The sequence below is a fragment of the Macaca mulatta genome, chromosome 9 (genome assembly GCF_049350105.2).
Source record: "Macaca mulatta isolate MMU2019108-1 chromosome 9, T2T-MMU8v2.0, whole genome shotgun sequence".
NCBI classification, from domain to species: domain Eukaryota; kingdom Metazoa; phylum Chordata; class Mammalia; order Primates; family Cercopithecidae; genus Macaca; species Macaca mulatta.
In genome coordinates this window covers 79,462,875-79,485,020 of record NC_133414.1, presented here as the reverse complement: position 1 = coordinate 79,485,020, position 22,146 = coordinate 79,462,875, and the positions used below count along the sequence as shown (strand labels likewise).

Sequence of the window (22,146 nt, the reverse complement as noted above, 5' to 3'; positions counted from 1 at the left end):
GAGCTCAGACAATCCACCCACCTCAGCCTCCCAAAGTGCTAAGATTACAGCGTGAGCCACCACACCTGGCCAATTCTGTGTAAAATGAGTGAAACACAGCTAAAACTAGAGCTAGTCATTGCTGGCATGTTAATACGAGATTTTGCTCAAACATCTGCCATCCCCATCCTGTTACAGAGATGACCAACAACCCTGGGTCCACAACATGTTCCAAATCTCTCAAATAGTACTAAATCTATTACCTCTAGCACCCCACCCTTTTTCCCCCTCCTGGTGGCAAAATTCAAGTATCTCACACGCACCCTAAATGTCTCTTCCTCTATGTAGGGAACTTTTGGTTCCCTCCCCAAACAAATGGCATTGTTCAAACTCAGAGCTCAGAACCAATGCAAAAAAAAAAGAAAAAGAAAAAAGAAAAGAAAGAAAGAAAGAAAGGAAATAGCAGATTTGTTTTAACTTTTTATTAAAATGCTTAGGATACAGATTGACTTTCTTTTGTAAATGACTGTTTTACTTTTCCTGAAATAGGACATATATGCACTCTGATAAAACAGAATGAGAAGTCATAATTCATGGGAATTCCTGTACAAGGTGCTGATCCTGTGTTTGGAGCTGAGCTCCTCACAGCAGCTTCTTTCAGCTATCTTATAGGAATAGTGTTCCGTGGGGCAAGAAATACATTGGTTCTGATTTTCCATCCCCTTTCTCCAGTGGAATAACCCACTTTCACAAAGAGCTGCCCTATGTAGAACCCACAGATTTCTAACTTGCAACAAAGAGACACAGGACAAATAGGAAAAAAAAAATTAGGAAAACTAACACTGAAGTAATCATACTTCTCTGAATAGAGAAGTATGGGGGATCTTTAACCAAAGGAAATTAAAAATATGCAAGTTAATTACCTAGTTCATTCACTGTTAGCTAGATTTGTTCACTTAAGGCTTTAACCCCTTTCCAAACCAACAATTTTGTCTTAATCCAGCTATGCTTGCTATTAACGAAATGCATGCACTTCCCACATATATACTTGGCTGAGCCTCTGCATTCAGTACCTGGCAGTGAAAAAGTATGCTCCAGTCAGTACTGGAGAATAAGAATGAGAACTCCAACTAAAGAACGATGCCTCTCTCACCACAGTAATGTTATCCACATTTCCCTACCCTCACATTAGAATAAAGACATCCTCCCAACTTTTCATCTCCTATCTCCAATCTGTTCCTAGGAGATCTATCTTTTGATCTTTTAGCATAAGGGTAGAATATAGGTTAAGATCATCAAAATCCAATTTCACATGTGGCACTAGGAAAATGGAATGCTATAAAATTAATCCCCATCACCCTAGTAGGGATGCTGGTGCTTTTATACTGAGTCTTTACTGCCAATAAATGATGCTGCCTCCAAAGGAACAGCTCTACAGAAAGTTTTTGGGTTAGTGTTCCCCCAGCTTATTTCTGCAATGGAGAAAGACAATTTCATACAAAAAAAAAACCTGGAAAAGCTACAGATGTTAACCTTTACTTTAAACACTAATAAAATAGGTACCAAAGGAGAAAAAATGTAAGAAAAAGAGCTCAGAAACAGCCTGAGAGACCAATTCTGAAAATGGAAATTTTAAAGCCCACTGAGTACATTTTTCCTGGATCCAAACAAGTGCTACAATACTTTCAAGTCCTCAACTCACAGAATTAAGAGCCCTTAAGCTGTTAACTTTGTCCTGTCTTCCTATTCAGAAAAACGTCCCCCTAGAATCTGTGCAAAAGTAACTGATGCACCTGCAGTATGTGACATGAGAGATGTTCTCAACGCTTTTATGAGGTGAAAGTCACTTTTTATAACTGAAAATGAAAAACAAAGGTGCTATAGAGAGAAATTAAATTTCACAAGTATAAAAGCAAAGACTGGCTGAAATCTGTAACTTCATGAGTAAGAATAGTAACAATAACCCATTCTATAATTAACTCCTCCACAGTGAACAATCTGCTACACATTCCTTGATGAGGAACGACCCTAGCTTACCACAGTGGAAACCTGCCAAAACTTCAAGGCCAGGGTTCCGCCCCTTTTCTAGTTCTCTGTGCACAAGGTTATGCCACCTACTCCAAGGCAGTCAGAGAGACAGGTGAGCTCAGGGGAGCTTCTCTCACCAACCTGCTAACTCAGCAGGAGTAAGTTCACCCAAATGAGCTCTGGTTTCCAATGTGTATCTGTTCATAATTTTATGAAGTATCTAAATGTCATTCATTAGTTTAAAAAAAAAAAAAAAAGAATAGAAAACTCTGGACCAAGTAAATTGTGAACTCAAAAAGTTAGGAGGGATACCAATTACATTAACAACACTTTCTTTAAAAAATAGAATCAGTTTCTTTTGAAATCAACCACAGTGGTGAGACGTGTTTTTCTTTTCAGGTGCCCCATGATGGCACACAGCTTTACCCGGCAAATCCTGCCAGCTTCCAAGTCCCGGGATACTGACCTGCACCAGCACGTGGGGCAGCATTACCTCCCAACAGTGTGGAGAAGAGCACATGTCACCACTGGGCAATGAGACAGTTGACAGAGACTCTTGGCTTCTCAACGCCAGACATGGTTGGAGAGCTTTCCTTGTTCTATTAGAAAAGTTCATGAGGAAGCTGTGAATAGGATCAGTCCAGAGAAGTAAAACTCTTTTATTTTCACTGTCCAAACATCAGTCAATATACTGGGAGAGCCAGCGAAAACCCTCGCCGTAGCCTTGCCTCTTGAGCACACTGCACATGAACACTTCCATGGGGCGAGCATTCAGCTCCTTCAGGGTCACATTCCCCTAAAGGAGGCAAAACCAAGAAAGGCCTGTTAGCATCTCTGTGGTGGAAAAGATTGAAAGGACGATCACTACAATCATTTTATCCATTCCTTAAAAGCAAACCTAAGTAGGTATTAATTACAGAAATGCAGTCAAGGCCATATAGATGACTTCCCCAAGCTTCGTGTTTTCAGGATAGAATAAGCAGCACAGTTCTTTTCCCAGCCTCTCTCTCTCTGAAGAGCATTTGCTTTGAACACCCAATATTTATCTGTAAAGTTATGGTAGCAAACCAAGAAAAAAGCCACTGGGACTTATGGAACTAGCATGCTCTCTGATGCAGAAAAGAGGTCTGGGACTGTTTAGAAATAAGGACATTCTCATTAGCAAAACATGCAGAAATAAACACTCATAACAGGTGGCACTGAGGAAATGAAGAATTCATGTGTATTTAATACTGATGCAAAAGAGGAGAAATTAAATGAAAGAAAGTATTTCTGTAAAGAAACAGGTAATCAAGAAGAGGCAAGACTAAGGAACCATGTAAAAAAGTCAGAAAGTTATCACAGATCACAGAAAAGGAAGATTTTTAAAAACTAAATATGCCAAAAACCCAAGCTAAAAAGAACAGAAAGATTCCTGCTTCACTGTATCTGATCTAGATTTTCTCTCTCTCAAGCCTGCTTTTCAACAAGAGTCCTCCTTCCAACTGAAGACAGTAAAAACTATTGATTTGGAAGACTCAAGTTCTTTTTCTGGTTTTATCACTGACTTGCTGTGTAGACCTGAACAAATCATTCTCTGTTTCTTCCTCTGCAAAATGTGGCCAACAGTCCTACCTCTCTCAGCAAGAAGCACTGAGGATAATCAAGTTTTTTTATTTCAATGCTTGGAAAGTGACTGAAATTATTATTTTTCTTTATAACCTGCAATCTCCAGTCCAAGAAAAATTCTTTTCTGGCTAAAAAGGGCTATTTCAAAAGCAATTTCTCAGAATCAAATTTGAAAGATAATCATAAACTCTTAAAAGAGTAAGTGTGCCTTTTCTACCATTTTCTTCTTCCTCAAATACCCGATGAATGAATCCCATTTAAAATGTTAAAAGAACACACTCCTGCCTCTAGTGAGCTTACAAAATACCCACAGTAAAACAAATCCTAAGCCTGTTTAAGCCTTTAAAAGAAAAGGGTAATTTAGATAGCAAAACATCATGTTTTAAAACCTGTTAATGTCCTTTATATGTAACCCAAATATTTTTATCTTACCTTTCCTGTGGTCTGTCCATAAAGCCCGAATATCTCACGGAGTTTTTCTTCACTGATTGCATCTGTTCTATCAATTTTGTTACCCAAGATAAGGATTGGCACATTGGATATTGTTTCATCAGTCATTAGAGCCTAAAGATTGAAAAAGAAAAAAAGAATTAAGTGAGGAATCTACAAAAGCCCACCAGATAATGAAAATTCTGACTTCATGCCGGGCGCGGTGGCTCACGCCTGTAATCCCAGCACTTTGGGAGGCCGAGACGGGCAGATCACGAGGTCAGGAGATTGAGACCATCTTGGCTAACACGGTGAAACCCCGTCTCTACTAAAAAAATACAAAAAATTAGCCGGGCGTGGTGGCAGGGACCTGTAGTGCCAGCTACTCAGGAAGCAGAGGCAGGAGAATGGCATAAATCCGAGAGGCGGAGCTTGCAGTGAGCCGAGATCGCACCACTGCACTCCAGCCTGGGCGACAGAGCAATACTCTGTCTCAAAAAAAACAAAAAAAAAAAAAAGAAAATTCTGACTTCCACTCATCTTTTAAAAAGGCATTAATGTAAAGTGAAAATCTTATCATCTTTATACCTGAGTGATTAAATATTCACCTTGACATTACATAATACCCATGACATTAGGTAAAAATCTCTTAAGTGCCTCAAAACAGTTGAAACTTTAAGCTATTTATTTACAAAGCAGCAGAACTGCCCCAACATTTACTTTTGAGCTAATCTGCTCAGCCACAAACTATCCTCAGGATGCCCCTCAGCACAGTCCTACAAGAATGAATGCTCCCGCTACAGAGCCTCAAAGATGACTATAGGAACTCCCCAAGTATTCACCAAGTCCCAATGTGTGCAAAGAACTCTCTCAGGCATTGAGAGGAATACAATAGGAAGGGTGACTATCTCAGGCACTAGGCACTGAGAATACAAAAGGAAGCACATTCCTGTCCTCAAAAAAATCCTTACTCTATGTTCACATTTATGGTTTTTTTTTTTTCTTAATCTCGACTCACTGCAACCTCTGACTCCCAGGTTCAAGCGATTCTCCCACCTCGGCCTCCTGAGTAGCTGGGACTACAGGCATGTGCTACCACACCTGGCTAATTTTTGTGTTTTTTTAGTAGAGATGGAGTTTTACCATGTTGGCCAGGCTGGTCTCAAATTCCTGACCCTCAAGTGATCTGCCAACCTCAGCCTCCCAAAATGCTGGAATTACAGGCATGAGCCACCACGCCCAGCCACATTTATGTTAACAAAGCCAAGTAAGAACACAACATAGTTGATAAGTGTCACAACGAATGGGAACTGAATATTAACAGTAAGACAAGTTCAGGGAAATAAAATGGCAGTTCTGGGCTTGAGCAAAGTCTTAGCAAAGATCTGGAACCTCAACAGGGCTCTAAAGGAAGAGCAGGGTTTCAAGAGGTGTAAAGGAGAAGAAAGAACATAAACAATGGCTTTGCAGTGGACAACAATTTAGGAAGCCGCACAGTACTGCATGGCTGGATTCAAGCGTTTAGACAGACATGCAGCAACAAAAAAAATGGATGGGAAGAGATGACTCACATTACGGGACCAGTGTGAGAAGTGAGCTGCAATAGATCCTAAAGACCACAAATCCAGAAGTTAGTGAATAAAATTGTATTTTTCAGTATAATGAATTCACAAATAGTATCTATCTGTGGTGTTCATGTAATATCTATCTGTGGTGTTCATGTAAGAGATCATGATCTAGTTTAAGGTAGAGCATTCAATGAATAGTGCAGGAGGCATTTTGAAGAAAGAATTGAAGAGACCAATGTCTAAATGATGATTAAAAAAGAAAAAAAAAGACAAATGAGTCAAAACTGGCACCAATTTCAAGCCTGGGAAACTACTTGTCACCAACAAGAAAGGTAGAGGGGAAAGCAGAGTTAAAGAGGAACATGCTTTGAACATCTGGAATTCCAGGAAATGTTACACAAAATTAGAATAAGAATGTCCTTAATTCATTAAGCAATAACAAAGTACCTAATGTGTCTCATGCTTTGCTAGGTGCAGGGGTTTCGCAAAGAAATAAGACACAGTCCCTATCATGTTAGTTCATAGTCTGATGACAGAGAACTACAAGAAAATCAAGACAACATACATTGGTACGGTGGGAGTCTAACACAGTCTCAAGAGACCAGGGGAAGCTTACCAGAAGCAGTCATATCTGAACTCTGAGGTCCCTTACAGGACATTTTAAAATTTGCCGACAACATGAGGGGTTGAGGAGAGGTACAGGTGAAAAAGCCAGGCAGTAGCTACTTGTGCATATTCAAGGATGGCTAAGTTGTTTGTTTGGAATATAGTTCAAGGTAGGCAGTAAAAAGCAGCAGAGAGAGGATCATGAATGATCTTACGTGCTATGCAAAAGATGTATAGATTTTATCATGAAAATGATAGAGAACTATCAAAGGATATTAAGTAGGGCAATGAAGTCTGAGAAAGTTCCTTCTGGCATTATGGTGCATATCAGGGTCATGGTGGGATCTATATTAATTCACAGATTTCTGGACTGCATGTCTAGGTAGGTGGTGGGTAGGAAAGACGAATAGTTCCATTCTAGGAAAACAGAATCGGTAGTGGGAGTTGTCAAGAGTGGGCAGGATTAGGTATGAGATTGGAGGTCAGGAGAGGTCTAGAGGAGAGAAATGCATTTGAGAGTCACTGACATGTAGGTGCCAAATGAAGAGAGTAGATGAGACCAGCCTAGGAGAAAGTAGACTCTGGAGAACACCAACATTTAAGGACTAACCAGAAAACTAGTGCTTCTCAAAGAGACAGAAGTATCAGCCAGAGAGATAGCTCCAAAATCAAGAGTGAAAAGAGGAGTTTAAACAAAGAGAATGGAGACCATGCATGGTGGCTCATGCCTGTAATCCCAACACCTCATGAGGCCGAGGCAGAGAATCACCTGAAGCAAGGAGACTGAGACCAGCCTGGGCAACATAATGAGACCCTGTCTCTACAAAAACACTTTAAAAAAAAAAATGAGCTGGATGTGGTGGTGTGTGCCTGTAGTCCTAGCTACTTGGGAGGCTGAGGCAGGAAGATCACTTGAGCCCAGAAGTCTGGAGTTTACAGTGAGCTGTGATTGCACCATTGGACTCCAGCCTGGGCAACAGAGGAAGACTGTTTTTTTTTATTTTAAAAAAAAAAAAAGGCAAGGTAAAGATTGCGTGGCAGGCAATTCTACATGAGGCTGGAGCTATAGATGTGAGAAACATACTTAGAAATAAATTCAAGACAGGTTCAAATTGCCAGGAACAAGAATCCAAGGAGTTACAGATCAAAGAGAAAGAAAAGATATAGGGTAAAGGAGTAGGGATAATAAAGCCAATAGTATAGAAACCATCAAGCCAAGAGAAAATGCAATGTGGACAAAGGAGAAAACTTGAAGTAAGTCCTTGATAGTATCAAAGGATGTATGCAACCAAAACTGAAGGCTGAGAACAGACCATGAAGGTCTGGCAAGTCATTCAGTGGGAGGGTGGGTAGGCACAAGCTGAGAATGCAGATTCAAAAATGTAAAGAACTCTAATATTGCTTTTAGGCTTTCACTGTGCCAACACTACTTATAAAGAATTACTGTTCGTGGGCCAGGCGTGGTGGCTCATGCCTGTAATCCCAGCACTTTGGGAGGCCAAGGAGGGTGGATCATGACGTCAGGAAATCAAGACCATCCTGGCTAACACGGTGAAACCCCGTCGCTACTAAAAATACAAAAAATTAGCCAGGCGTGGTGGCACGTGCCTGTAGTCCCAGGAGGCCACTCAGTAGGCTGAGGCAGGAGAATCCCTCAAACCCAGGAGGTGGAGGTTATAGTGAGCTGAGACTGCGCCACTGCACTCCAGGCCAGGCAACAGAGAGACACTCTGTCTCAAAAAAAAAAAAAAAAAATTACTGTTCATGATGACACGTGAAATGGAATACTATTAATTAATTAATTATGCTGGGACAACAGGCATAAATGAGGAGTATCCTGAGCAAACTTGGCCATATAGTCACTGTATGATAGAAAAAACAGTTAATTTATTCAAGTTTGAGCTGAGTTTCCTCAGGACATTGAAAAGCAATGTCTTAGATTTAAAACATTTTCCTCCTGCAACTAGGTCTTTTTGCCAAATGTTAACTGGAATTACTAATTATTGGCACTACTGAGCTATATTTCTTAAAAAAAAAAAAATAGAGGCCAAAAAAGGACAAAGTATATAAACATACATTAAGCTCAACTTTGGATTCCACGAGGCGAGAATGATCTGCACAGTCCACCAGAAAGACAATCCCATTAATTGCTGGGAGATAATTTTTCCAAACCCGACGTGCTAAAAAACAAAGTTTGTAGTTGCATCAGTAAAAAATATACATTGTAAAAATGAATAACCTAATGGTCTTAAAATGGACAAATCTTGGTCAGGTTTCAGTAAGATTAGACTCTATGGATTTCTCCAAGTTCTGGCCAGTATTAATTTAGAACAGAGGATGCAAACTAATGGTCCACGAGTTGAACTTGATTTTTGTAAATTTGAAAATCAGAGTTTCCACCTTTCTTGAAAAACTGCAACATCTGGCAACCCCATGCCTACTTATCCACATGACAACTATCAGCAGGAACTAAGCAGTGGCTACCCCTTCAGATGATGTCTGAACACTTTTGCTTGACAAAATGTCCCTGCTGTCTTACAGTCAGCCAATTTTACTCACTTAAATGACTTGCCTTGCCCCTGGAGCCAAGTTGAATTTGCAACCTCTGAGTTAAAACATCAGGATACAAATTACTTGTCCATGTAACTTTAGTCCCAGTTAGTTTCTAGCCAACTTGTGTGTAGGTGTCTTGACACACTCCTCTGCTTAGCCCTTAGGGAGACTGGGCCTGACAAGTGGTTCAAGGCCCCAGGCCAGTTATCTCAGCCTACCATATTTAACCCAGCATGCCTTAGAAATATTACTTGTTTTTTGCTTGTGACATGAAACGATAAAGGCTGGGAAGCAGTGATTTAATTTTACTATCATTTCTAAGCCATTCATTTCTAGCCCTTGCAATAGAATGAATAACGAAGCATCTCTACATCAGTTATTAATGGTTACCTTTAAAGAGTAGAGTTAGGAAAAAGAGGTTGAAGGAACTTTCCATTTTACTTTCTGTAGTTCTATACCGATTTTGTTATATCAAATCTGCTCTCCTTTTATAAGTTAAAATTTTTAAGTTATACAAAAAAAAAAAGGAACCTCCAGATGTACAGTATTTTAGTAACTTCTATAAAATGGTGGCTAGGTTATTAGGTAAAAGTGTTTCTGTTTAGTAGATTTTCCTCAGTCAAAGAAACAAAACTAAATACATCAATACATTTCCCTTCTTATTTTAACAAAACCTGAAACCTAAATTTATCACACCAAACAATCAACAATTCCCAGTTCAGGTATATAAAACCATCTGGTGTCTGTTCCTTCTGCATTCTCCAGATGGTCTAGGTTCAGTCGTATCTTGCTCTGAATTTAAATTTGTAAGCAGTTACAAATCCTTTTGTGGAAAAGCAGAAAGGACACCATATACCCATTCTTACCCAAATGAAAAAAAATACAAGCTCCTTACATAAAAAAGGAAACAAAATCATTTCTAATCCCTCCATCAAAACACACCCCTTGTCAATATTTTGGTATTTTCTTCCAGTCTTTTTTCTTTACTGGTATTTTATGTGATTATGATCATAATATACATGATTTTTTAGGGCATAAATATTAAATAAATTAATTAAAATGTAATTATATGTTAATGAAATAACTGACTATAAAATTATTAGGCTTAACTACTAGAAATGACCAATGTTGTATTTTACTACACATTGTTTTAAAACTGTATTAGGGCCGGGCGCGGTGGCTCAAGCCTGTAATCCCAGCACTTTGGGAGGCCGAGGCGGGTGGATCACGAGGTCAGGAGATCGAGACTATCCTGGCTAACATGGTGAAACCCCGTCTCTACTAAAATACAAAAAACTAGCCGGGCGTGGTGGCGGGCGCCTGTAGTCTCAGCTACTTGGGAGGCTGAGGCGGGAGAATGGCGTGAACCCAGGAGGCGGAGCTTGCAGTGAGCCGAGATCACGCCACTGCACTCCAGCCTGGGAGACACAGTGAGACTCTGTCTCAAAAAAAAAAAAAAAAAAACAAAAAACTGTATTAGGCTGGGCACAATGGCTCACGCCCATAATCCCAGCACTTTGGGAGGCCAAGGCAGGTGGATTGCTTGAGCTCAGGAGTTCAAGACCAGCCTGGGCAACATGGCAGAAACCCAGTCTCTACAAAAAATAGGTGGGAGGATTGCTTAAGCCCAGGAAGTAGAGGTTGCAGTATGCCAAGACTATGCCACTGCACTCCAGTCTGGGCAACAGAGCAAGACCCCATCTCAAAAAAAAGAAAAAAAAATGGTATTAGCTCAACCTAATGTTTCAAAATGAGATTTCTCCACTCAATGTAGTAACAAGTAAGTAAATCTGACAGAATCTCAATAGTTCCTTTTCCCTACCTTCCCAGAATGTTTATTCTCACATCTTAAATGTTTTACTCCTATACCTACTGTCTTGTCAAATGTGAACTGAGTGCCCATTAGACAAAGACGCCCATCCTGTATGTCTCTAAACACCTGATAGGAATCTGGTAGCCAAAGACATAGCCTGAGTAGGCAAAAAGCACTTCTAAGGAAAGCAAAAAGGTAGAAGGAAATGTTCTACCAACTGTCCCAAATGGATAGAATATACAAAATATCAACTTAGAGTAATCACACATAGTCACTGTACTACTTTTGCAACTTTTGACAAGTCTGAAATTACTTACAAATATTTAAGTTAAATTTCCTACATACTTTCACTCCATTGAATAAAGGATGCAAAAATGCTTGATAACTAAATATATGATACTGTATACCTGGTCAAGATGAAAAAATGGTATAAAAGAGATTATCAGGACAACTGACCAAAAAAAAGAAAAAAAAAGGAAATACAGATTGGATAAAAATAAAACTTTCTTGATTTGATAACTATTATGATTATATACAAGGAGATATCTTTGTTCTTAGAAAACGGCACTAAAGTATAAAAGAGTAAAGGGGCATGATATGCTCACAAACAGTTAATAAAAAGTAAGTATTAATATGTATTATGTAGGGAGGAGGAGACTAACAAATTTGGGCAAAAGGTATAGAAGAAAATACACTGGCTTAGAGCAAGCCTAGTTAAAATGATGAAATAATTACTCTTGTTGAGGCAATACCTATATCTTTTAACGTATTTTCTAGTTACCAGGTAAATTGCGTTAATAAGTAAAAACCTAGTAAAGATTAAAATGGCAAGATGCTGTCCTGCTTTGTAAAAATTTTCAGTCAAGATTTGAGTTGAGTTTGGCTTTATCAGGCAAATACTTAAAAGTTCATGAATAGTTATGCATTATAGCTAACTTTATACTAGCTCAATAGGGTAATATTGAAGTGGACTTCTGTGTATTTAACGCAACTTTAGACAAGTTTGAAATGAGTTTAAAAAAAATGAATAAAACAACTTCACTAAAGTAGTAAGATCCTAATTCTAAAGTGTAATTTAAAAGGTAAAAACGACACATTGCTTTTAAAGGGTGCTGGGGGGCACAAAAAGAATCATAAGTCAATAAACATGCTTTCCACTGAGTCATCGCTTACCTTGCTCATGCCCACCAAGATCAAAAGTTGTAAAGGTCATTCCAGCAATTGTTAGCTCTTCTGATGCTGAAAAATTGTTTAAAAAGAAGAAATAAACTTGTCAATTCAACAAGCCCCAACTACTAGTACTACAAGCCAATACCAATGCTTTCACCTCGTAAAGAAAAAGATACAAGAAGTTAAGTGTGGTGGCACCCGCCTGTAGTTCCAGCTACTCAGGAGGCTGAGGGCAGGAGGATAACCTGAGCCCAGGATTTTTGAGACCAGCCCAGGCAACGCCCCACTTCCAACAAAGAAAAGGAATACAAGGGTGAAAATGTTCTTAAACTATTCTAAAAGCCAAAGGTTTCTTTTTTTTCCAAGCTATTTTCTGCTTCTTAGAAGTAGGTATAGGAGATGTGTCCCTTTACAGGACCAGTGACAACAGATAATGACAAAGTTCCAGAGGTTTAGATCTGAAAGTACATAATATGAATGTGTCTTACAGGGAACTTTTTCATATGAGTTGGCTTTTGGGACTTCAGTTAACAAAAGAACTCCATCAACTAGGGATTCATCCTCCAAGCCTAACACTGACCTTCAAAGATCAAAAGGTCACCTGATATTTTCAAACCTACTCGGATGTAGCGTTGGAACATGTTGGCCCAATCTGTCATCTTTGAGCATGTGAAGAAGAGTGGTTTTGCCTGCATTGTCCAAACCCAAGAATACAAGTTTTCCAGATTTCTTGTAGAGTCCTAAAAGAGAAAAAATTGTTAACACATTTGCTCTCTACAGACCAAAGCCTACTTGTATTTAAATTACTGAAGGAAATGCACAAACTTTGAAACCTGTATTTCAAGGAAATGGCTTTACCTAGGAACTGGAGCACACTGCTGAAGCCATTGTAGATCCACTCAAAGATGAAAGACATTATTAATGCTTACTACCTGTATAAAATATGAAAGTAGCAAACATTAGCTTTCTGAATGACAGTACAATTGTGGAGAGGTTAACTCTTGTTCACTAACCATGATGCACATTTACAGTCCTGTGTTTTCAGGCATAAGAAAGCAGGCCAGGTATGGTGGCTCACACCTGGAATCCCAGCACTTTGGAAGGCCAAGGCAGGAGGATCACTTGAGCCCAGGAGTTCAAAACTGGCCTGGGCAAGAAAGTCGGACTCAATCTCCACAAATAACTAAAAAAATAGCTGGACATAGTGACACACACCAATAGTCCCAGCTACTCAGGAGGGTGAGACAGAATTACTTGAACTCAGGGGTCTGAGGCTGCAGTGAGGCATGACGGTGCCACTGTACTCGCTTGGGCAACAGAGGGAGACTCTGAGAAAAAAGACAGGACAGGACAGGATGGGACAGGACAGGAAAAAGAAAAGAAAAGGGAGGGGAGAGGAGGGGAGAGGAGGGGAGGGGAGAAAGCAAAGTAAAGAGAAACTAATATTCTTCTTTCTTGAGACTTGCAGATTTTGCACTCTAGAGGAAAGTCTCTAGAATCCTTATATGTGCAAAAATGACTGGTTTCCTAAAAGTTTTTGATCTATGATACTCAGAGAACTAGGAGTTAAAAATACAAAGGGCATACCTCATTTGATGATGCTTTGTGGATCCTGAGGTATTCTGGATTTTTACAAATTGAAGGTTGGAGGCAGTCCTGAGTTGAGTAAGTGTATCAGTACTATTTTCTAACAGCATGTGCTCCCTTTATGTCTCTGTGTTACATTTTGGTAATTCTCACACAATATTGCAAACTTTTTCATTATTCTTATATCTGTCATCATGATCTATGATCAGTGATCTTTCGTATTACTATTGTAACTGTTTTGTTGTGCCACAAATCACAACCATAGAAGACAGCAAACTTAATGACTTCCTCCACAGCCCTGCCCCCACCCCAGGCCTCCCTATTCTCCAAGTGAAAGTAACAGGTCTCTCCCTTGAAATCGAAAGTTAGAAATGATTAAGCTTAGTGAGGAAGACACATCAAAACCTGAGATAAGCCAGATGCTAGGCCTCTTGCACTCAACAGTTACTCAAGTTGTAAATGCAAAGAAAAAGTTCTTGAAGAAAATTAAAACTGCTACTCCAGCGAACCCACGAACATCAAGCAAATGAAACAGCCTTACTGCTGATTAAAAAAAAAAAATTAAAATAAAAAAATAAAAATAAAAACACGAAGTAAAAATGCAAGTGCTGATGTAGAAGCTGCAGCAAGATAACTGGTGAAGGTGGGTGGCTACATTAAACAACACATTTTCAATGTAGGCAAAACCGCCTTCTATTGGAAAAGCCATCTAGGACTTTCACAGCTAGAGGGGAGACGTCAATGCTTGGCTTCAAAGCTTCAGGGGGCAAGCTGACTCTCTTACGAGCTAATGAAGCCAATATTCATTTACCATTCTGAAAATCCTAAGACCCATACTCATTTATCATTCTGAAAATCCTAGGACCCTGAAGAATGACACTAAATCAGTCCAAGTGGAGCAACTGAGCAAGCAGAGTGGTTGTATGGTTGTGTCTCGAAAACCAGTAGCACTTGCAGCACTGACTGAAGAGCAGATTGCAGAATTCAAATAAGTTTTTTCACTATTTGACAAAGATGGTGATTGAACTACAACAACAAAGAAACTGGGAACTGTAATGAGGTCTCAGGCAGAATCCCACAGAAGCAGAGTTACAGGATGTGATTAATGAAGTAGATGCTGATGGTAATGGCACAACTGACTTCACTGAATTTCTGACAATGATCGCCAAGAAAAATGAAAGACACAGACAGTGAAGAAGAAATTAGAGAAGCATTCAGTGTGTTTGATAAGGATGGCAATGGCTATATTAGTGGTGTAGAACTTCACCATGTGATGACAAACTTGGAGTGAAGTTAACAGATGAAAAAGTTGATTAAATGATCAGAGAAGCGTATCTTGATAGTGACGGTCAAGTAAACTATGAGTTTGTACAAACGATGACAGCAAAATGAAGACCCTGTACAGAATGTGTCAAATTTCTTGTACAAAACTGTTTATTTGCCTTTTGTAACTTATCTGTAAAAGGCTTCTCCCTACTGTCAAAAAAAGATGCATGTATAGTAATCAGGACTATCAGGACTTCATTCCTCCATGTGTTCTTCCCTTACTGTCATTGCCCTGAAACTTTATTTTAGAAAACTGATGAAGTAACATGTTACCTGTGGCTTACTCTGGATATATCTAAGCCCTTCTGCACATCTAAACTTAGATGGACTTGGTCAAATAAGGGAATATCTGAGTTATGCCTTTTTTTTTTCAGACAGAGTCTTGCTCTGTCGCCCAGGCTGGAGTGCAGTGGCCGGATCTCAGCTCACTGCAAGCTCCACCTCCCGGATTCACGCCATTCTCCTGCCTCAGCCTCCCAAGTAGCTGGGACTACAGGCGTCTGCCACCTCGCCCAGCTAGTTTTTTGTATTTTTTAGTAAAGACGGGGTTTCACCGTGTTAGCCAGGATGGTCTCGATCTCCTGACCTCGTGATCCACCCGTCTCGGCCTCCCAAAGTGCTGGGATCACAGGCTTGAGCCACCGCGCCCGGCCACCTTTTTTTTTTAAGTAGTTTTCTTTAGGAACTGTCAGCATGTTGTTGAAATGTGGAGTTGTAACTCTGCGTGGACTACGGACAGCCAACAATATGTACTTAAAAGTTACACTACTGCAGAACGGGTGTATTATCCAGGTACTTCCAGGTACCTTGTACACTATTTTTTTGTACTGCTGGTCCTGTACCAGAAACATTTTCTTTTACTGTTACTTGCTTTTTAAACTCTGTTTAGACACTTAAAGAAAATCTGCTTATGACACAATTTGCCTCAAATCCATTCCAAGTTGTATATTTGTTCTCCAATTTAAAAAAACACAATTAAAAAAAGAATTACACTAAAACTACTCTGCCTACCACACATCTGTTTACAGCATGGTTTACTAAGTATTTTAAGCCCACTGAGAAGACCTATTGCTCAGAAAAAAAGATTTCAAGATATTACGGCTCATTGACAATGCACCTGGTCACCCATGGGCTTTGATGGAGATGCAGAAAGAGGTTAATGTTGTTTTAATGTCTACTAACAACATCCATTCTGCTTCCTATGGGTCAAGGAGCATTTTCCACTTGCCAGTCTTTCATTTAAGAAATATATTTCACAAAGCTATCAATGCCACAGACTGATTTCTCTGCTGGATCTGGACAAAGTAAACCAAAAACCTCCTGGAAAGGAGTCACCATTCTAGGTACCAGTAAGAACAGTTATGATTCACGGGAAGAGCTCAAAACATCAATATCAACAGGAGTTTGGAAGACAGTGATTCCAACCCTCGTGGATAACTGAGTGGTTCGAGACTTCGGAGGAAGAAGTAACCTTAGATATGGTAGAAACAGCAAGAGAACTACAATTAGAAGTAGAGCCTGAAGATGTGACAACTGCTGTAATTTCATGATCAAACTAATGGATGAGGAGACGCTTTTTATGGATAAGCAAAAAAAGTAGTTTTTTTGAGATGGAATCTAGTCCTGGTGAAGATGCTCTGAATACTGCTGAAATGACACCAACGATTTAGAAAATTACAAAAACTTACTTGAGGTTACATAAACTTACTTCAGCAGCAGCAGGATTTAAGAGGACTGGTTCCAATTTTGAAATAAATTCTGCTATGGGTAAAATGCTATCAAACAGCATTGCATGCTACAGACAAATCTTTCTTGAAAACGAGTATTAACTCATGCAACAAACTTCACTGTTGTCTTATTTTAAGAAATTGCCACAGCCGCCTCAACCTTTAGCAATCACCAACCTGATCAGTTAACAGCCATCAACGTGGAGTAACATGGAGGCAAGATCCCCAACCAGCAAAAAGGTTATGACTCACAGAAGGATCAGATGCTTGTTAGCATTTTTTAGTCATAAAGTATTTTTTAAATAAGGTATGTATTTTATAAGACATAATGCTACTGTACACTTAACAGACTACATACAGTATAGTGTAAATGTAACTTTTATGTGCACTGGGAAACCAAAATATTCGTGCTACTTGCTTTACTGTACTTGTTTTATTTCAGCAGTCTGGAACCAAACTCACAATATATCCGAGGTATGCCTAAACTTTCTTTTACTGTGTGACTCACTCCTCCAGGCAGCAGTTCATTCAGTCCTTAGACATACCACTGCAGTCTTCCAGTGAAGAACAACTCTAGGAAATCAGTCTCATCAATAATGTGAATCAAAATGCTACTTAGATGCACTAAATAGAAAATAAGAATGAAAAGCACATTGATTTGAATGAAAAACATATTAATCTATCCTGTAAACAGCTCTAAAAAAAAACAAAAGTCACCCAAAATTCTACTGGCCGGCATCACTTGCCCTGCTCCATTTACCAATGCAACCTCAAACAATATCTAACCATGTTTGCAGACATGGGTCTCAATTTATGAAAAGAAATGACATCACTATTTTAGAACCATTAAGGGATAAGAAGAGAATCTTTTCATACATGAATAATCACACCTAAACTCATTTTACAAATAGATTTTCTTAAAATAAGAATACTTATTCAGGCTGGGCCCCAGTGGCTCACACCTGTAATCCCAGCATTTTGCAAGGCTGAGGTGGGGGATCCCTCCCTGACCTCAGGAGTTCAAGACCCGCCTGGGTAACATAGAGAGACCCGTATCTCTACAAATAATAATAATAATAATAATAAAATAAAATTAGCCAGGCATGGTGGCACATGCTTGTAGTTCCAGCTACTTGGGAGGCTGAAGCAAGAGGATTGCTTAAGCCCAGGAATTCGAGGCTGCCATGAGTTATGATTGTGTCACTGCACCCCAGCCTGGGTGGCAGAGCAAGACCCTGTCTCAAAAAACAAAAAACAAACAAAAAAAGAATACTTGTTCAGGATACAGCAATAAGTTCCCAAGCAAGTAAATAACTTAACTGGTACTGATATTAACACTACTGTTTCTATTGTTTCTCATAGTTATCAAAAGCTACTAGAAGGTTCACATATATTGGTAATAAGCAATGAATGAATGAATTCATTCATTCACTGAATGAAATGAAGAGGGTAAGATCTAGATGTGTTGGTGGGTCTTAAGGTTTCTCAGCATTGTCTGGTCATGATGAATTTTTGCTTTAGTATCTCAGATATGGTACAGAAAAATGGAAGGTTCACACTTTTACTCCTCTCCACCAGCAGGAGCATCTGAACACAGGGCTTTATACTAGATATGACCAACTGCAATCAAAATTTTCATGAATAGTAACCAGTAAAAGCATTACCCACAAAAAATTCCCCTTACATTCATTCAAAGAATGCCAGATGAAGAATAAATTGAACAGCTGGGAGCAGCGGCGCTTGCCTGTAATCCCAGCTATGCAGAAGGCTGAGGCAGGAGAATCGCTTGAACTTGGGAGGCAGAGGTTGCAGTGAGCAGGTTGCATCACTGCACTTCAGTCTGGGTGACAGAGCAGGACTCCATCTCCAAAAAAAAAAAAAAAAGAGAGAGTAAATTGAAAAGTAGAGATGGTATGTTTTTCATCCAATTACTAGGTTTTTATCAGGCCCATAGCCTAATCTATAAATTTTAGGGCCTAATCAATGTTTATTTTTCATGGCTCTTACCAAAAAGAGCCAAATAAAGTTTGGCAGTTTGGGTGGAAGTACATACTAAGCTCTTATGAAAAAATCCTAAATAAGTTTATTTCTTTTTTGCCTTTTCAGTAACAAATATATTTCAGCAGAAAGACCATATTTATCACATTAATAGTTTTCTCTGGAAATTGAATCCGCACTTTAAGGAATCCAATAACTTAAATATACTTAATAAAGCTCCTCTGCTTAAATTCTCATTTACTGTAAATAAGTAAAAGAACAATGTGCCTTTCCTCTGCAATTCCCTCAAACCAGACATCCTCCTATACTTTCCTCAACCTACTGCCTGGAGAAGCACAGCTCACCTTTAGAGCACACCCCTCATTATGGTCATTCCCACTCAGATCACTTTGGAGGGAAGAATTAAAGCAGCCAAGTAGCTAAGTCCTGGCTGCTGCTGATTTGTATGCTCCAAGGGAGGAGATGGCTTAAAAGCAGGAGTGTCAAAGGGAAAAAAAATGGAAAATTAAAGTAGTTCAATTGCCATGAAAAACTATTTAAAGTGTGGCATTTTCTCCTTTTCACCTTTGCAGAATTCATCTAGTTGAAAATACTTGGCTCATGACTGTAATCCCAGCACTTTGGGAGGCCGAGGCGAGTGGATGACCTGAGGTCAGGAGTTCGACACCAGCCTGGCCAACATGGTGAAACCCCGTCTCTACTTAAAACACAAAAATTAGCTAGGTGTGGTGGCGGGCGCCTGTAATCCCAGCTACTCGGGAGGTTGAGGCAGGAGAATCTCTTGAACCCAGGAGGCAGAGGTTGCAGGGAGCCGAGGTCACGACATTGCACTCCATCTGGACAACAAGACCAAAAACTCCATCTCAAAAAAAAAAAAAAAAAAAAAAAGAAAAAGAAATAAAATATTTCTAAAGTGATGTAAATATTGTTTACAAGTCTGTAAAGTACTGACTGAAAACCCGTGTAGTACAAATGTATACAGAAGTGTTGGATTGTAAAGAAGTGACCAGAGTGGAGGCTGACTAAAGAAACTCTTCAGGTGAGTTAAAAATAATAAAAACCCTTAATAGATCCAAAGAGTTGGGTTGTACCACCACCCAAAATTAAGAAAACGCCCCCGCCCCCCTTTTTTTTTTTAGACAGACCAAGACTCTGCTTCCCAGGCTTAAGTGCAGTGTTGCCATCATGGCTCACTGCACCCCCAACCTCCCAGGCCCAAGAGATCCTCCCACCTCAGCCTCCTCAGTAGCTGAAAATGGCCTTGGTGGCTCCTCTCTCCTTAAGATCTTAGGATTTGTACCAACTCATCAGTAGTTTTACAATTTGTACAGTACCTGTACATCTCATTTCATCCTCACACCAACCCTACCAGGCAAGGATCATTGGCCTCATTTAACAAGATGAAGATGAAGATACTCCTAGTTTTGCTGAGTAGTTGAAGACTGCTCAGCTGAAAAACTAATAGTGCCAGTGCTTAAACCCTCATCTCTAACACCAAAGCCTAAGCTCTTCCTGTTAACAGTACATAAAATTCAAACCCAAATCACAAAATTGCTGGAAAAAAAAAAAAAACCTAAAATTTCTTTAACCCACCAACTACACAGAGGATGATCTTCCTAAGTTCTCTTCCTTACAATTCATCACATCTTTTGAATGGTATTTTAATAACTAGCATTCTATTTATTTTCTATTCTTGGTCCATTGTACCACCTTACGAAAAGTTAAGAGTAATCTAAAATTTAAGGTAGGTCTCTAAACTATCAACAAAACACTATTAATGTACCTAAAATGAAAACTTGTGAATTCCAGAGCTAAAAGATTCAAACAAAAGTTAATAGAAAAGGAAGTGCACCAATCTGACCATTAGCCAATTTAAAAATTTACGCATTACTTGTTATACATAATCAGGGCAACTTTAAGACGCCATTCCAGGCAGATTTGGGGTAGTAGGCGGCTGGCTTTTAGCTAACGCTGCTTAGCTGCGGGGTAAATGTCAAAGGTCAGCCCCATGGCAAATCTCCCTAAGCCCCCTGTCGCAACAGAAGCAGATGGAATCAAGATAAAGATACCCAGTGGCTAGAATCGTGAAGAAAACGCTAATCCATGTCAAATGCACATAAGGAAATTTTTCCATGCAGAGACCAGACAGGGGAAAAGGGGAAGGTGGAAGGAGAAAGTACAGGGTTCGACCCGGGCCATCGGACGACAACCGAGCGCTGACTTGGGTGTAAGCCCCGGACTAGGGGCCTGTAGACCAGGTTCGAGCGCTCACACTCGCTAACTGCGGAGCCTTGGCCAGCCTCAGTCCCCGAGTCTATAAAACAAGGATAATGATCAAGAGGTCCCACCCGCCTCACCGAGGGCTGTGAGGCTCTTTTGAGACAGAGGACATGGAGCCGTTTCGTAAACCGGAGGGCACGGTACAGACAAGAAGCTGTTATCCGGCCCAGCAGCTGCGAGACCCCCGAGCGGAATGCAGGTGGACCCCAGGCCAAAGAGGACAGCAGGGGACTGAGCAAATCCGGCCGACTCGGCCCGTCCCCGCCCAGAATCAGCCGGCGGCCCCACAGAACCGCCTGCGTGTCACTTCCCCGCCCCCAACCCCGCCAGGGCCAGCCTCCGCTCCGACCTCCCCGCCTTCCGTCCCAGCCCCTCGAGCTCCAACTACCCTCCCCGACGCGGCCCTCAGACTCACGGCCTGAGGGGCTCCTCGGGCAAAACGGCGACAGGCTCCGACCCTCCCTCAGAGCACACTAACCAGCAACACCCGGGACCGCCAGCTACTCGCCGGATGTACGTCACATCCCTCCCCGGGACTTCCGGGCGCGTAATTGGCCCCGCCCCCTCGCAGCGTTACGCCTCTCTGCCCCGGTGCCGGCCCACCTGCTACTCCGGCCGCGGAGGGGCGGGCATAAGGCCTGACAAAGCGCGCGCCACGTCCCGCCAGCTCCCGCCTGCCGAGCTGACCGCGCGAGACGTGGCAGTACCGGGACGCTGGGTCTGGGTCTGGGTCCTGGAGTCCCTGAGCGGCCTGGGACCCTCGGAATCGCGGCTTCCCATTCCAGACGCACCAGGAAAAAAGTAGGAAGTGGGGACCTTCGGTGGCATAGGTCCTGGGAAAGATTACTTGACCTTGGGGACCTCCACTTGAGGTGGATCCCTCCAAGCTTTTGCTTTTTTTTTCTTGCTTTTTTTTTTTTTTTTTTTTTTGAAACGGAGTCTCACTTTGTCACCCAGGCTGGAGTGCAGTGGCGCGATGTCGGCTCACTGCAACCTCCACCTCCCGAATTCAAGCGATTCTGATGCGTCCGCCTCCCGAGTAGCTGGGATTACAGGCGCATGTCACCACACCCGGCTAATTTTTTGTATTTTTGTAGAGACGGGGTTTCACCGTGTTGGCCAGGCTAGTCTCGAACTCCTGACCTTAAGTGATATGCCGGCCTCGGCCTTCCAAAGTGCTGGAATGAGAGGCGTGGGCCACCGCACCCTAATGCTTTTGCTTTGAGTTGCACTTCCTTGCCCTGGGATGGCCTACGTTTTAGAAAAACAGCTAATATTTATTGTGCACTTATGTTTCAGGCAGAGCACTGGGTGATTTGCGCGCTTTGTCTAATTTCACCCTCATTGGAGTCCTGTGAAGCAGATGCTAGGATTATCCTTATTAACAAATGAGAGAGCAATGTTCAGAATAACCTACCACACCCAAGTTCACACAGCTAAGTGGCAAAGCAACGTGTTCACCCCAGTATATTTC

At 40.8% G+C, this 22,146-nt stretch overlaps 1 protein-coding gene and 1 pseudogene across 2 annotated transcripts; one reads left to right on the top strand and one right to left on the bottom strand.

Moving 5' to 3' along the window:
* Window positions 1-446: 446 nt before the first annotated feature.
* SAR1A (secretion associated Ras related GTPase 1A) lies at window positions 447-21,189 on the bottom strand. Of its 2 annotated transcripts, none has more exons than XM_015147457.3 (7): window positions 21,088-21,189; window positions 12,613-12,686; window positions 12,375-12,494; window positions 11,758-11,823; window positions 8,295-8,398; window positions 4,048-4,179; window positions 447-2,803 (listed from the first exon to the last, which is right to left on the bottom strand). In XM_015147457.3, the coding sequence occupies exons 2-7, from the start codon at window positions 12,668-12,670 to the stop codon at window positions 2,687-2,689; spliced, it is 597 nt and encodes a 198-aa protein (XP_015002943.1). In that variant the 5' UTR covers window positions 12,671-12,686; window positions 21,088-21,189; the 3' UTR covers window positions 447-2,686. The 2 variants fall into 2 exon arrangements, with proteins under 2 accessions (XP_015002943.1, XP_015002944.1); XM_015147458.2 differs by having other exon boundaries at window positions 21,151-21,189.
* On the top strand, window positions 14,125-14,733 carry LOC100425401 (calmodulin-alpha pseudogene; annotated as a pseudogene).
* Window positions 21,190-22,146: the final 957 nt, after the last annotated feature.